Source organism: Thamnophis sirtalis, unplaced genomic scaffold (assembly GCF_051295495.1).
Source record: "Thamnophis sirtalis isolate CommonGarterSnake01/CBP01778 unplaced genomic scaffold, rThaSir2_p1.2 scaffold_4, whole genome shotgun sequence".
In the NCBI taxonomy this organism is placed as follows: domain Eukaryota; kingdom Metazoa; phylum Chordata; class Lepidosauria; order Squamata; family Natricidae; genus Thamnophis; species Thamnophis sirtalis.
In genome coordinates this window covers 53,880,339-53,896,518 of record NW_028261384.1, presented here as the reverse complement: position 1 = coordinate 53,896,518, position 16,180 = coordinate 53,880,339, and the positions used below count along the sequence as shown (strand labels likewise).

Here is a 16,180-nt window from a genome sequence, read left to right as displayed (position 1 = left end):
TTTGCCATGTATACAATCCAAAAGCTTACAGAGAAAGGCATCCTTAAAATTTCAGATGTACTGTACAATCTTAATATATATATGGTGTTTAATTGCAGAAAAAACTGAGCAGATGCCATTTCTTAAAACTAGTTAAAATGCATGTTTCAGTAAACATATTATGTGGACAAAGCAATTTGAGATGGCAAGCAATGCAAAGCAATTCTATTTGATCTAAAGCAAATAACTTTAAAAAAAATAGCTGAGAATATCTAAATACATACATATAGAGGGCTGCGTTTATTTAAGCATGGACCTGAAATGGTGGCCATCTAGATGTTAGTAGAACTACATTTCTCATTATTTATAACCATTGGCCATGATGGATAGTGTTTATCATAAGCTCTATACCCTTCATTTAAATGCAAAATGACAATCTTACCACAGTGATACTGACGGCATCATCAAATTGATGCATTATAACACTGATGACTGCAGAAGCCAGGAGAAGCATAATCAGAGGATTTTTAAACTACAGAGAAAAGGGAGGAAAAAAGACAGAAATATCTTGGAATAATAAAGAAAATTCCTTTACCTATTACATTAAAAATAATGATAGCTTTATGGGAACAACATACCAGAAAATAAATCCCAAGTCATAATGCCTCAAAAGATGAGGCCTTAAGCGATATTATTAAAAATGTTACTGTGCTAGATTTTAATATGTTTTATTATTCAAATGTAATTAATACATCTCTAAATAAAATATTTAAAGAAAAGTTTTATACAAATAGTCATTAACTTACAAGAGTTCATTTAGTGATTGCTCAAAGTTACAATGGCATTGAAATGGTGACTAATGAGAGTTTTTTACACATAAGACAATTACAGCATCCCCATGGTTAAATAATCAAAATTCAGACGCTTGCCAAAAAATTCATATTTATGACAGTTGCAGTGTTCCGGGATCATGTGATCACCTTTTGCGACTTGTAACAAGTAAAGTCAATTCAATTAATAATCATGTTACTAACTTAACAACTGCAGTGATTCATTCAACAACTGTGGCAAGAAAGGTCGTAAAATGGGGCAACATTCACTTAACAAATGTCTCTCCTAGCAACAAAAAAATTGGACTCAATTGTATTCATAAGTCAATGACAATTTGTATGCATTTTTATTATTAATCAGAATTTCATTTACAAATATAATCATCACAAATATTGTGTAAATATTTATTTAAATAAGGTTTGAAAGAAGAGGAGAAGAAAAATCCAAAGAGTTCAATCCTAAAGTGATCTGAGTAGTGGGTGGAAACTATCTTGGAAGATTAACTCAGCTGGAATACATTTCTCTACTTACCATCATCATACCACCACATCATAATCTTATTTTGATCCCATTTTTTCTTAGTTTGCATGAAGGTAGTTCATTTGGGTACTTAAAATAATAAAAGTGTTCTTGGAAAAGATTCTTACCTGAGAAATATATTTTTTCCATAGTGGTTCATCTTCAGTAATATCAAATTCATTCCAACCATGAAAGGCCCTTCTATGGCAAACTTCACAATTTTTCAAGCCATTCTGAATATCAGCCTTTGAAACATATAGAGATATGTATTTTAAGAGATGTATTCAATCTAAACACTCATGTGAATGTATTCTTTCTGTACAATCAAATAGTAAAATCCCATAAATCCATACTGTGTGAATATTATACCTGGGTAAAAGCCTTTTATCTAATATTGTTTCATAATTGTGTACTTTAAGAATCAGAATGATACAGTAGAAGTTCTACTATTAAAAACAATGAAGATTTATTCCGGAATTGCTGGGTTTTTACTAACAAAAATATTTAATGTTCACTTTCTTCTATTAGACTGGATTTCAGCAACCCGCTGCTCTGGACCCACATGTGGCTCTTTGACCCCTATCCTGTGGCACCCTGCTGACTCGGTCGTGCAATCTGCAACCTGCTCTCCGCTCAGAGATACTGGCCCAATACCTCACTAACATGAAGCCTGGCAGGTGGGAATGGGATCCAGGAAGAGGATACGACGGAAAGGGGGACAGGCTCGCAGCTGAGAAGAGAGAAGAGTCGCGGTGGCAGCTTCCCTGAAGATGACCCTCTTACTTCTTCTCCTCAAGTGACCCACTGGCTGGCTGTTGCAGGATCAGGAGGGCGCACATGAGTGGGACTACCCTCCTGAAGTTAGTGGCTGGGGTTGGCCAAAACGCAGCGAAGGTGCATGGAGCAGTGGATTGACCGGCTGACAGGCGAGGATCTTTGACGAGGGCATCCGGCTTTCTCCAAGCCTGATCTCCGGGGGTGGGTGAGGTTTGGGGGGACCAGCTCCCTTTTCCCACTCCCCTGAGCTTCTTTATTCCTCCAGCTGAGCAGTACTGGCAATGGCATTGATTGAAAAGCATCCTCCAGAGAGCAAAAATCCCCTATAAAGCCACTCAGAGGATGCTCCACTCACTTGCAGAGGGTATTCCTGCTCGTACGAGAGAAAGAGAGGGAGGGAGGAGGAAGAATAAGAGAGAAATGATAAATGATGGAAGGAGAGAATGAGAGAGAGGAAAGAGAAACAAATGAGAGAAGGCCACGCATGCCAAAAGACGTGAAGAGGGGTTCCTGGCCATCACTTCTTAGCAGAGTAGAGCTGTGGTTGGGGCTTCCCTCCCTCCCTACCTGAGTGGGTTTCTTGCATGGCACCAGTCCTCCAGCCTGTGGCTCATCTGCAGTCCGAAGTACCTGGCTGGCTCGGGCACCCCAGAAAAGCAGCGGCAGTGGCAGCCACAAGGGGAAGGGCAGGAGCGGCCGGCCGGCCCCTGCAGCCACTCCCATACCAACCAGAAGTGACACTATGACAGCCGCTGGGGGCGAGGGGCAGCAGCGGCAACGACGGGCTTTCCTCCCTCCCCACCGGAGCAAGCTACTTGCACAGCTCCAGCCCGTGGCTCTAATGAGGATCTACTATCTGAAGTGCCTGGCTGGCTCGGGTGCCCCAGAAGAGCAGCAGCTGCAGCCACAGGGGGAAGGGCAGAAGCAACCGGGCAGTCACTGCAGCTGTTCCCAAGTCAGAGAGCCAGGCCCTCGGTGGCGTCTTTATAAGGGTAGCTCACCTCCTTGCCAGCAGTTCCTCCAGTGTTTCGGCTGGAAGCAGCAGCACAACAGTCAACATTACCAGGGGCGAAGGGGTGGTGGTGGTGGTGAGAACGGACAACCACCACCCCTTCGTCCCTTCCCCAACAGTGGCTGTTGCACTTCTGCTTCCAGCCGGGATGCTGGTGAAGGAGCTGCTGACGGGGAGGCGAGCTGCCCACATAAAGACACCGCCAAGGACCTGGCAGAATATATCCTGGCTGGAAGTGGCAGCGTGCCGGACTGCGGATCCTCATCAGAGCCATAGGCTGGAGCTGTGCAAGAAGCCTGCACAAGCGGGGGGGGGGAGGGAAGCTTGGGCCCACCATCCTCACCATCGCCACTCCTTCGCCCCTGGTAGCGGTGGCTATTGCGCTGCTGCTTCCAGCCGGGATATATTCTGCCAGGCCCTTGGTGGCATCTCGGTACAAGGGGCGAAGGGGTGGCAGTGGCGAGGATAGGTGGTCCCAGGCTTCCCTCCCTCCCCCCGCCCAAGCAGGCTTCTTGCACAGCTCCAGTCTGTGGCTCTGATGAGGAGCCACAGTCCAGAGCGCTGCCGCTTCCAGCTGGGATATATTCTGCCAGGCCCTCGGTGGCGTCTTTATGGGGTAGCTCGCCTCCCTGCCAGCAGCTCCTCCACCAGCATCCCAGCTGGAAGTGGAAACGCAACAGCCGCTATTGGGGAAGGGACAAAGGGGTGGCGGTCGCCCGTTCTCGCCACTGCCACCCCTTCATCCCTGGTAAGAGTAACTGTTGCACTGCTGCTTCCAGCTGGGAGGCTGGAGGGGCTGCTGGCGTGGAGGTGAGCTACCTGCATAAAGACGCTGCTGAGGGCCTGGCAGAATATATCCCGGCTGGAAGCAGCAGCGCTCCGGACTGCAGATCCTCATCAGAGCCGCGGGCTGGAGCCATGCAAATAGCCCATTTGGGTGAGGGAGGGAGGGAAGCCCTTGCCCGTCCTTGCCATTACCGCCCCTTCGCCCTCAGCAACTGTCAGTGCTGCTTCTGGCTGGGATGCTGGAGCAGCCAGAAGGAGAAGCCTCCAGGTGAAGTGGGTGGGGCAGGCACCGATTGCAAATGCTTCTGGTGCATCTGATGGAACAGGCAGAATGGCTACTGGGACCTGAGGCAGAGCGGCATAGACATAGGCAACACACCCGGCAGTGGCAGCGGCGGCAACAGCATTGTAGGGGCAAGGATAATGCCCAGGGGTTGCCCCATAACCCAGGTCAGGAACATGGAGCCAGGAAATGGGTCTCCCAGGGCATCAGCTGGCCAAAGTGCACGCCTTCGCAGGCCGCAATAGAGACAAAGTCTGTGTGCTAGCCGGGGTGATCGCAAGGCTTGGGGCCCAGCACCGGCCAGCTCAACCATCCCACCAAGAGAAGCGCTTTCCTCTGTTGCCTCCGAAGGCAACAGGGCGTGGCAGGCGAAGCTGCAGTGGATGTAAGTGGAAGGTGCTGGGTCCATTCCTTCCATAACGGCCGTTATATTCCTCCCTGGGCTCCATCTTCTGGGCAGGCAGAGCAAGAGCCCAGAGCTAAGCCCATCGGCCACAACCTCTATTTCCAAGAGCAGCCTGTTCAGTCGCCCCCAGTGCAGTCCAAGAGACAGCAAAGAGCCTCAGGAGGGTGGGGAAGCTGTTTTTTCCCTCCCTAAGCTCCTTAAAAGCCTCTGGAGCCTGGGGAGGGCGAAAAACAGGGCTATCAGGGGCCAAAAGGGGAGGGGATTGCGTGCACATATGCAGGGTGTGCACACGCACACATGCGCAAGGGGGTCATGTGCATAGCATTATGGGTATGGCAAACCCACGTACGGCCCCCTTGCGCTCCTCCCGCTTTTGGCACAGGAGCCCAAAACGTTTCGCCATTGCTGGCATAGGGCAATTGTTGGCAGAAATTCCAAAAAGAAAAGGTTAAACAAGGGAGCATTTTAGAATTTCTATCTCATCACTATATAGATTCATTCAATGGTGGGATTCAAAAATTTTTACTACTGGTTCTGTGGGCATGGCTTGGTGAGCATACTGTAAAATTTGGGGAAGGGTACTGCAAAATCCCCATTTCCTCCCAATCAGCTGGGACTCAGGAGGCGGATAATAGATGAGGGCAGGGCCAGTCAGAGGTTGTATTTACCAGTTCTCCGAAACTCAAAATTTGCGCTACCAGTTCTCCAGAATGATCAGAATTTGCTGAATACCACCTTTGGGTTCATTCATGTACAAGTCATGTTAAACATTTGGCTCTATGTATCGAAAGAAGTATAGCTGACATCACTCAATTCTTCTATACACATGAAAGCCATTAAGTCCTGACTTTCCTACAGATATCTGAGAAAGGAGAGTTATTTCAATTATTTTATGGAACACATATGTGCTAAATTCAATCTAATCTAAAGCAATTCAGTCTATTGTGATGCTAGGAATTGGTTTCTTTTCAATGCATGGTTAAGTTTATTTGGATTATTACTGAGAAGGAAAAAAGCATATATTTTACTTTCTTTCCTATAAAAAATGCCTTGGCACACAAAACTGGCTCCAAAGTCTGGGTACCTTTCAAAGTAAACCAAAAGCACCTGGAAGGACAGAAGAATGGAAAATAGGTTCTTTGTGGTTCCATTACAGCATCTTTGTAAATCATCATTATCTTCTTTTAAAAACCCATAATCTCTTGCAGGATGGAGTCTGGGCAACTGAATGGAGCTAGCAAAGCGTTTAATGGCCAGATGCCCTTCTTGTCGCCAAAGCACCTCTGTGAATGGCACTGTATTATTGGTTTTCTTTTTTCTTTTTTGTCATTTAAACATAATTTTATTGTGCAAAGTTCCAAGATCTTCCAAAGAAAGTACTTGGTGCTCTCCTAGCTTGGTGATTTTCTTGAAGATGTTTCATTACCAAACTAGGTAACATAATTAGCGCTAGAAGGGAGTGGAGTTTGCTCTTATTTTTATATACTAGTAACTTACCCAGTCAGTGTTGATGATTCACTTTCCAAAGTAAATCAGAAAATGTGCCCATTTAGCAAATAAAATTCATTGATTCTATTCTGATTTTAATAATACTTGAATAAACAGTGTAGATCAGTGCTGAGTGGGGAATTCTGGAAGTTGAAGTCCATACATTTGAAACTAGTCAAAGTTGAGAAATGCTGGTCTAGATTATTACATTAACAATACAAATAATAGATTAAATTGTGATTACCGTATTTTCACCCATATAACCCGCGGGTTATATGAGTTTTTTACATGCACAGCGCCCCCCTGCGGGTTATATGCGTGGGCGGGGTATACGGAAAATATTTTACACGATCGGAGGCTTGCACAGGCTTCTTTCTCCGTTTCTTCCCCCACCCCGATCTCAGCTGTTTCCTTCTCCTCCGTTCCTTTCCTCTTCCCCAGCTTGCGCAGGCTTCTTTCTCCGTTTCTTCCCCCACCCCGATCTCAGCTGTTTCCTTCTCCTCCGTTCCTTTCCTCTTCCCCAGCTTGCGCAGGCTTCTTTCTCTGTTTCTTCCCCCACCCCGATCTCAGCTGTTTCCTTCTCCTCCGTTCCTTTCCTCTTCCCCAGCTTGCGCAGGCTTCTTTCTCCGTTTCTTCCCCCCCCATCTCAGTGTTTCCCTTCTCTCTTACTCGTCGCGGGTTATATGCGTGGGCGGGGTATACGGAAAATATTTTACACGATCCCGAAAACCCGCGGGTTATTCGCGTGGGCGGGTTATTTGCGTGGGCGGGTTATATGGGTGAAAATACGGTAGTATGTTTAAAAATGGTAGATGAGCACGTTTGTTTAAAGCAGGTCTAGGACAACTCATCAAGGCTGACTCACCCCAGCTGACCTGCCATGGGACAACTCAACATGGAATAACTCAAAAGAGGTAGAATTGAATTGCATCGGGCCTTTAAGTTTGAACCTTCTCAATTTAGAAGTCCTCAAGGCTGGATGCACATTCATTTGTCCCTCTCTTGAGTTATCCCTCATTGATTTCTTTTATGGTGAGTTGCCCTGTGGCGAGACGGCCATGGCAACATGGCTGTGGCAAGTCAATGGCAGCAAATTATCCCATTTCTTAAAGCAGTCCTTCCCATTCCTAGATGCAACCAACAGTCCAAAGTAACTGAAGTTATAGGAGTTATAGTATCAAACATCTGTATCTAACAAGACTAAAACCACTTATAAAAACTCAAAATGGATCTGCTTTATCTATGTTTAAAGTTTAATCTAAATGTAGAAATCAGTATTTACCCATCAACTATAAAGAGGTAGTTTTCATCAATTTTTAGCAAACCAAGGCATTATTTGAACATCATAAAGAAATAGAAATAACTAGCAAATTATCAACTGATCAGACATGTGAAGTTAACAAACACTCAAGGATATTAAGAAAATGTTCTTATATATTCAAGTTATTATTTACCTGAAGAATGCTTGCCACTTCATTGACTGCTAATTCACTTGCTTTTTTGGAAGTTAGAACAGGAATCATTATTTCATTTTCATCCTTAGGCAGCTGTTGAAAATGTGCAACCTAAAAAACAAGGAGCTATCTATATCACCAGATACCATAGTTCAGCTGCTCCAGTAAGTTACAAAAAATAATATCTAGCAAAACATATCTCTCTTTAACAAGCTTCCACCCATTACTTCTTGTACTGCTCTCAAATACTCTGGAGAATAGGTTAATCTCTTCTTCTTTGTGACAGCTCTGCAAGTATTAGAAGACAACTATCATGTCACCCCTAATCCTTCTCTTCAATAGGCAAGGCATACCTAGCTCCCATAATCATTCATCATACAATTTGGCCTCCAAAGCCTTTATCATGCATTATTACCTTTTCAAAAATGGATTGGACAACCATGTTGCAAGGCTCCTTCCTATCTAGGGCAAGGAGTTAGACTAGAGTCCTTTCCAACCCTATTATTCTATTATCTATGACAACATGGGAAAAATTGTTTACCAGGAGATAATTAATGGATCTTCTTGGAGATAAATTTAAGCCCTTTTGAATTGGTTAACTGGATAAATCCACTGATTTTGGGGGGGGATTTTGTTATGCCTACTATGGCGTGCATCCTTTAAGAAATAACCAGAACAATCAAAAAATTGCAATTATAAGAAGACAACCACAACCTAAAGACCTCACTTAAATGTGCATAAAAGATTAGGTCATCACAGACTGCTGACATAAAATTACTAAGTCATGGCTTTATTTTAACATTGATTGAACTGTGGCTTTGAACACAAATCCTCACTGAAATCTCCCTCTCTAAATTAAAGTCACAAGAATAAAAAATATTTCTCAGCCCATTTTGTATGGTGCTAAGTAAGAAAAATTATAATTTCTCTAAAGAAAATATGGCACTTGAATATGCAGGTTTTTTTATTCCAAAATGTAAGATAACATGAAAATATCTTTGAGTAGTACATTTCTAGGCTTCTAATAATTAGCACATTATTTTAATTGTACAGGTCAGTAAAGATAAATGTAAAGGTTCCCTTTGCACCTATGTGCTAGTCATTCCCAACTCTAGGGGGTGATGCTCACTCCGTTTCAAAGCTGAAGAGCCAGTGTTGTCCGAAGAAGTCTCCGTGGTCATGTGGCCGGCATGACTAAACGGCGAAAGCGTACGAATACTGTTACCTTCCCACCAAAGTGATCTCTATTTTTCTACTTACATTTTTTACATGCTTTCAAACTGATAGGTTAGCAGAAGCTGGGCCATGTAACAGGAGCTCACTCCATTATGCGGCGCTAGGAATTCGAACTATCAAACTGCCAACCTTTCTGATCATCAAGCTCAGCGTCTTAGCCACTGATCCACCTTAGAATATAGATGGTAGTGAGCTGGAAATCTATCATCTTATCTCTTAACATGAGTTGATCTTATTTCTCATTATATTTTATTCCATCTACTATATCTGATTATTCTGAAACTCTTATAGTTTGTTTTGTAAAAAGTAAAGTTATTATGAGTGATAAATAATACAATAATGTAAATATTATTTCTATGCATCACTAGATAGATATAGATAGCAAATGGTTGAGAGTTAGATGATAGTAGATACAAGTAGATAGTATACAGATAATAGTATATAGTGCCGTGATGGCGATCCTATGGCATGCGTGTCAGAAGTGGCAGACGGAGCCATGTCGCCTAAGACCCGTTCCTCTTCCAGGTTTCTGGTGCACATGCATGCGCAACTATCAGCTGGCCTTTGTGCATGCAGCAGTGCCAGAAACTGGAACAGCTGGTCTTCCATTTCCGGAGTAAGCATGCGCACCAGTTAATAGTCAAGCGCACATGCATGCCAATAACCGGGAGATTAGCTGGCCAGCCTGCATGCGCGTGCCGGAAACAAAAAATTCATTTTTTCAGTGCACCCATGCCCCCTGGGCAGCTCCTCTTCTGGGTTGCGGCCCAGAGGAACATGCACAGGTTCCCTTTTCGACACCAGGTACTGAAAAGGTTCGCCATCACTGATATAGTGGGTAATAAATAGGTAGCAGCTGTCTATAAATAGGATAAATATAAACAGTTGATAATAGATAACAGATAATAGATGATCATAAATAGATAGTAGATAGTATATTTCTGCCAGCTTCATTTTTAGCTGCAATGGCCTTCTGCAACCCTCTGCAAGCAAAATCAGAGCTCTGGAGGGCCATGACATTTTCACTGGCAGAGGTACCACAGACCGGTCCTTCGTTGTTTCTGGGGCAGTCCTACGGGTCAGATCTAAGCACCCGTGAGCCGGATCCAGCCCCTATACCATTTCAGACTCATAGCTATCCAACATCATCTTAAAGAATTCCAGTGTTGGGGCATTCACAACTTCTGGAGGCAAGCTGTTCCATTGATTAATTGTTCTAACTGTCAGGAAATTTCTCCTCAGTTCTAAGTTGCTTCTCTCTTTAATTAGTTTCCAACCATTGCTTCTTGTTCTACCCTCAGATGCTATGAAGAATAGTTTGACTCCCTCTTCTTTGTTGCAACCCCTGAGTTATTGGAACACTGCTATCATGTCTCCCCTAGTCCTTCTTTTCATTAAACTAGACATACCCAGTTCCTGAAAACGTTCCTCATATGTTTTAGCCTCCAGTCCACTAATCATCTATGTTGTTCTACTCTGCATTCTTTCTAGAGTCTCCACATCTTTTTAATGTCGTGACAACCAAAACTGAATGCAGTATTCCAAGTGTGGCCTTACCAAGGCATTGTAAACTGGTATTAACACTTCACATGATTTTGATTCTATCCCTCTGTTTATGCAGCCTAGAACTGTGTTGGCTTTTTGGGGAGCTGCTGCACACTACTGGCTCATATTTAAATGGTTGTCCACTAGCACTCCAAAATCCCTCTCACAGTTACTACTATTGAGCAAGATACCACCTATACTGTACATATGCTTTTTGTTTTTCTTGCCTAAATGTAGAACCTTACTTTTTTCACCATTGAATTTCATTTAGTTAGATAGTTCCCAATGTTCATGTTTGTCAAGATCCTTCTGTATCTTAAGCCTATCTTCTGGAGTGTTGGCTATTCATTCCAGCTTGGTGTCACCTGGAAATTTTATGAGTTCCCCATTTATCCCTTCATCCAAATCATTGATGAAGATGTTGAAGAGTACTGGGACTAAAACAGAGCCTGGGGTACTCCACTGCATACCTCCCTCCATGTAGATGCAGTTCCACTGAGGACTACACGTTGAGTGCGGTTGGTCAGCCAGTTACAAATCCGTCTGGTGGTGATGCTGTCTAACCCACATTTTTCTACTTTGTCTAGTAGTAGGTTAGGGTCTACTTTATCAAATGCCTTGCTGAAGTCCAAGTAAACTATATCGATGGCATTCCTCTGGTCCACTAATTTTGTTACATTGTCAAAAAATGCAATAAGATTAGTCTGGCATGATCAGTTTTTGATAAACCCATGTTGGCTTTTGGCTATTACTTTGTTTATTGCTAAGTGTTCGCTAATTCGTTGCTTGATTATCTTTTCCAGAATCTTCCTTGGTATTGAGGTCAGGCTGATAGGTCTGTAGTTTCCTGGATCTATTTTTTTTTTCCTTTTTTGAAGATAGAAACCACATCAGCTTTTTTCTTGTTCTAGTTGCTTTATTTCCACACAAAAATACACTTTCTCTTACCAACACACACACACACACACACAGAATGTGAGAGGGCAGCTGTTAGCCTGCCTTTTTAAGCTCTCTCCCCAGCCAGGAGATCAGTGTTAATTATAAAAGCTGTGCTGAGACAGCTGAATGTAATGGTGTATGTGTATACCGGTATGTATGTACGTATATACTTTTTTTTTTTTTACAAATTTTCACTTGTGTTATAAGATACTTTGTGTAGCTCATGCATGTCCAGGCATGCACTCACAGCATATTACATAACACAGACTATTAAAACAGTTCACATGAACAAAGGCTACTCATTTTCTTGGTGTCAGTTCCCATGCATTTTGATGTGATTGTTTGAAGGCAAACACTGTCTCTTTACAATTTACATAATAAGCCGATTATAGACTTATAGGATGATCAAGTAGTGACAGCATGAATATCTCACCCAAGCCAAAATAGCCATGATATATTCTGCTACATTTGTGGTGAGTGCTGTACATACATAAGCCTCAAAGCCTTACCATTACTAGACTTGTTAAGAAAGTACAACTGTACTTTGGTTGTAAGATTGGTCTAAACCAGTGTTTCTCAATCTTGGCAACTTGAAGATGTCCGGACTTCAACTCCCAGAATTCCCCAGCCAGATGTCTGGACATCTTCAAGTTGCCAAGATTGAGAAACACTGGTCTAGACATTGAGGGCCAGATCAGCATTGTGATTGTCCTCCAAGGGCCAGGGGAAGAGGGGCATGGTCGGGTGGTCATGGCCGACTGGGCATTGTCCGGTGATGGCCAGCTTCACGTAGGTAGTGCCTGTGGGGAATGGGCAGGGTTGAGGAGAGAATCCAAAATCTGGTGAGTGGAGGAGTAGCAGGAGGCTCGTCCCATAGAACGAGATGAAGCAAGGCAGCCAAAGCCGGAAACCGTCGGCCAGCATACACTCGCTGCCCCTTTGTGTGGAGGGATGATTTTCAGCTATAGCCACAGTCTGCCAGCCCCTCAGCTGGTCCATGATGCTGCTCTGGAGCTTATTGCCACCACTGGGCTGCCCACCAAAGCAGTAGGTTGAGGCAGTGGGAGGAACAAGATGTGGGTCGCTGGACGCACTTACTCAATCTCACTGTCTGTTTTGACTTGCAGTTGGAGAGCAGGTTGTTACAGCGGCCCACAGCTGTGCTGAGGTGCATCGGGTGCACCAGAGTGGTGCTTCGCCAGCAGCCCAAGATAAAGTCGGGGAGGCTGAAGCACTTCTCTGCCCACTAACAGATCCAACATGTGGTGCCCATCCGGACTTCCCCAAAGTACAGTGGATGGTTGGTTAGGAAGCAGCAATAGCCAGAGGCAGAGGCGCAGGGGAGAGGCACGCAGTCCAGCCCATTCTAGCCATGTATGATAGAGCAGGTGCATCCAGTGGTCTGCATCACATGGCTCCCCCTGACTCTGCCTGCTGCCACCACTGCCATGCCTGTTTCTTGGAGGGCCAACTGTGGCACCCCTGCTGCCACATCTTCCATCCCCATGCCTGCACACATACACATATATAAAAGGGCAGAGATGCTGGTGGCTCTTCATCAACATAGATTCCCTAAAAGAATCACAGAGGATACAGAAAGAGATCTTAGGCATGACCCAAGTCATACCTTAGAGAAGAAACTTCAAAATAAACCCAGAAAAAACCTGCAGCAAACTATTTCTGTAATGTTGCCAAGAAGGCTGCATAGACATAAATTCATACATACTTTATAAAGCTGTTTTCATGCAAACTTCTTGTTCATCCTAATTCTGTTTACATTCCTATAGACAACAGCTTCAGTATACTTACAATTCATCAGACATATTGCTTTCAATCATACACATTTTCTAATTCTTGTCACTCCCAAACAAAAGTTTGATAAAATGATACTACTAATTTGGTGTTCAGCACCTTTTCTAGTAACATGATTGCTGAGTTATCCTTTAACCAAATAAGTTATCATGTAAGTATTAAACTTCCAAAAGATTTGATAATTTTATTTTAATTAAACTACTTCCAAAGTACATAGAAGGGGTAAAAATTCCATTCCATTCCATTATCATTTCTAGCGTTACCACCATCTCGTTGCTGGGGAACATAATCATTATTCTTCCCACCAACTAAGATTTCTATGTACCTATGTGGTTATAACTGTTGTCCTAATATATCCAATTACCGTAGGTGGGTTGCTCCCAGTTCGGACAAACCAGTAGTGGTAATTGGGCCTGGGTCGCCGAACTGGTAGTGATGGCTGGCTGGCCATGCCCCTGAATTGGCACGCTCCAACACTCACCCTGCCTCGCCTTTGCCATGTGTATCCACAGAACTGCCTCTTCCTGCCTACACACAGGTAAGCCTTCACACTAGCCTAGCTACTCCTCCCCACCGGCCAGTGTCTCCTGAAGCCACTGCCATTGCAGCTGCCCCTGGGACGGCTGTGCTCCACAGAGAACCATGAAATCCAGCCAATACCTGCTTGCCATGGGGTCAAAGCTATCCTGGGGGGGGGGGGATGAAGAAAGGAGGGATGCTTTGTAGATTGCAAGGAAACAACAATTTCCTCACTTCAAAGAAACCCTCCAAAGAAACCCTCTTTGGCAAGACCAAAGCTGTGACAACTGGGACAACTGGAGCGGTTTGTGGACAGAAGATTGAAACTGGTTGAGATGACTTTCAACTTCTATATTAGAGATCTAAACTCACACAAAATAATTTTTTTAAAAAGACACTCCAAAACACTATGAAAGCGACAAGTTAACAGAGAGAGAAGATTATAGACCCAAAAGTGAAACAAACTTTTAATGGAAAACTATGAAACTTTAAAATATAGAAAACCCAGACTAGAACTTGTAGTAGTGTGAAAAGTGATTTAATTTGTGGATAAATTTGTGTGATTATTGGAAGAAATCATATAAAAAAAGGAATCTTGTTTTCTTCCCTTGATTTTTTTTGACAATCAGCCATTTTCTTCACTTTGTCTAATGCTGGAACTTTGAATGGGGATGCCATCAACTGGTGAAAGAAGATATTATACTATTACAAGGTGGGAAATGACCTTGGCAAGTGAGGGTTAATTGATTAATTGATAACGCAAAAAAAACAAAGATGAGAACAAAGGAAATGGGGAAAGGTAAACCAGGAAAGCCTTTCTGTCTACTGATTTTTTGGCAGTTTGCAAGTATTGAACCTTTTGAAGATTCTTAAGGCAAGGTGGATTATAATTAACAAGAAATGTCTTTGAAAATGAACATTTGATTGTGGGGATTAAAGACATTTGGGAAATTTGGTAGATCAATTTGTATTATTAAGACTATTTGGTTGAACACTCTACAAGATGAAAAGGAAAAAAGAGAGAAGAAAAATTAAACAAGACTTAAAAATTTGGAAAATCTAGAGGGTACAAATTGGAAATTTTTCAGGACTATAAACTTAGGGGATTTTGAGGAACAGTTCCAGGACTGTGTAAATTATATTAATACTCACTGTACCCAGCCACGCGTTGCTGTAGCCCAGTCTGGGCGTAGTGGGGCGGCAGGTGGGTGCTGGCATTAGTCAGGACTTGGGGCTGCTGGGCTGGGCGAGGCTGGTTGGGGAGATGGCACCGGGGCTGTTGGCTCATGGAAGTTGTTGAACATCTCCTCGGAGGAGCTGCGCTTGGGCTCATCCAAGTCAGTGGCCCGGGAGAGTGAGACGTCCAGGATCTCAGAGGATTAGAGGTCCTCGGTGTGCCGCCTCACGGGGCACCCAGGGACCACCCCAGCCTCACTGTACCTCAGGCTGACACCGACAGAGTCGCCTTGGTGAGACCGTAGCTGGCTCACTGTGAGGGGGGATGGAGAACACGCGTGGCCGGCCAGACTGAAGAGACGCTCCACCACTGCCTCCTCTGGAGCTCTGCTGGGCTGGCCGGGGCTTAAGGGCAGGGAAGGCGGCTGAGGGATGGCGCAGGTGATGCCCCGCCGCAGACAGCAAATGCCCAGTGGGAGGGGAGGGGAGAGAGTGAAGGGCTTCGGCTCCCGTTGGCGGAAATGGCCAAAGCTTGTCAGAAGAGGGGCGGAAAGGGGAAAGGGTGTGACCGCAGCCCAGCCACACATATAAAGGGACCATCAGGACGAAGCTGGAGAGAGGCTGAACTGTTCCGAATATACTATACTCACTAAATGAACGCTATGGTAAATGACACAGCTCAATTCCAACGCAATGTCACATGAAATAATTAAATCAAAATGAAAATAAATCAATCGGAAACATTGAAATGGAACCATGAAATATTTAGTATAGCAGGTGTTGCTTTTATGACCACCAGATGGCGCTGGTTTTCAAAAAAAGCATGTTTTTACAAAAATCATGTTTTTACCTGTCACAGGTGTGACATCTATATAATATACATATATAAAAACATTCACGTATTCGAATACAACGTTGTGTCAAAATTTCAAAGCAATCTGTGAAGAACTTTCGGAGATTAGCAATTTTGAACAAACAACCATTACATTTTTATTTATATAGATTGGCATTTTGGGGCAATAGGGATATTGGAATCTTGGTGGAATATTGAGCAACTATTAGCCCATTAAATTATTACAAAATGTTTCCACAGGGGAAAACAAATATGGTATATAAAAAAATATTATTGATGTTTCAATGAATTCAGGAAGATGTGAAGGCATTATAGGGAGATGATGGAATTGATGCAGGATACAGATGTGAGACTAGAAAAACTCCCACAAACAATAATAAAAGATGAACAAAAAAATCAGAAAATAGAGGAGAAATTAGAAGGAACTGAGGAAAGAATAGAGGAGATAAATCCAAAAATGATACAAATGGTTAAAGATATGGTAGAGATATTAATTATTTTAAAAACACAACACACAGATTATCCTCTAAGAGTTCAAAACAAAAGAGAATAAAGAAAAAGTTAT

General features: G+C 43.5%; 1 protein-coding gene across 6 annotated transcripts in view; it reads right to left on the bottom strand.

Annotated features, from left to right (window-relative positions):
- ATP2C1 (ATPase secretory pathway Ca2+ transporting 1) overlaps positions 1 to 16,180 on the bottom strand; it is a 92,521-nt gene that overhangs the window by 70,803 nt on the left and 5,538 nt on the right. For all 6 annotated transcript variants that reach the window (XM_087712941.1, XM_087712938.1, XM_087712939.1 and 3 more), the window contains 3 exons: positions 7,536 to 7,646; positions 1,458 to 1,574; positions 422 to 511 (listed from right to left, as the gene is read on the bottom strand). In XM_087712941.1, the coding sequence (XP_087569067.1) occupies positions 422 to 511; positions 1,458 to 1,574; positions 7,536 to 7,604 (276 nt within the window). In that variant the 5' untranslated portion in view covers positions 7,605 to 7,646. The remainder of the gene's footprint in view (positions 1 to 421; positions 512 to 1,457; positions 1,575 to 7,535; positions 7,647 to 16,180) is intronic.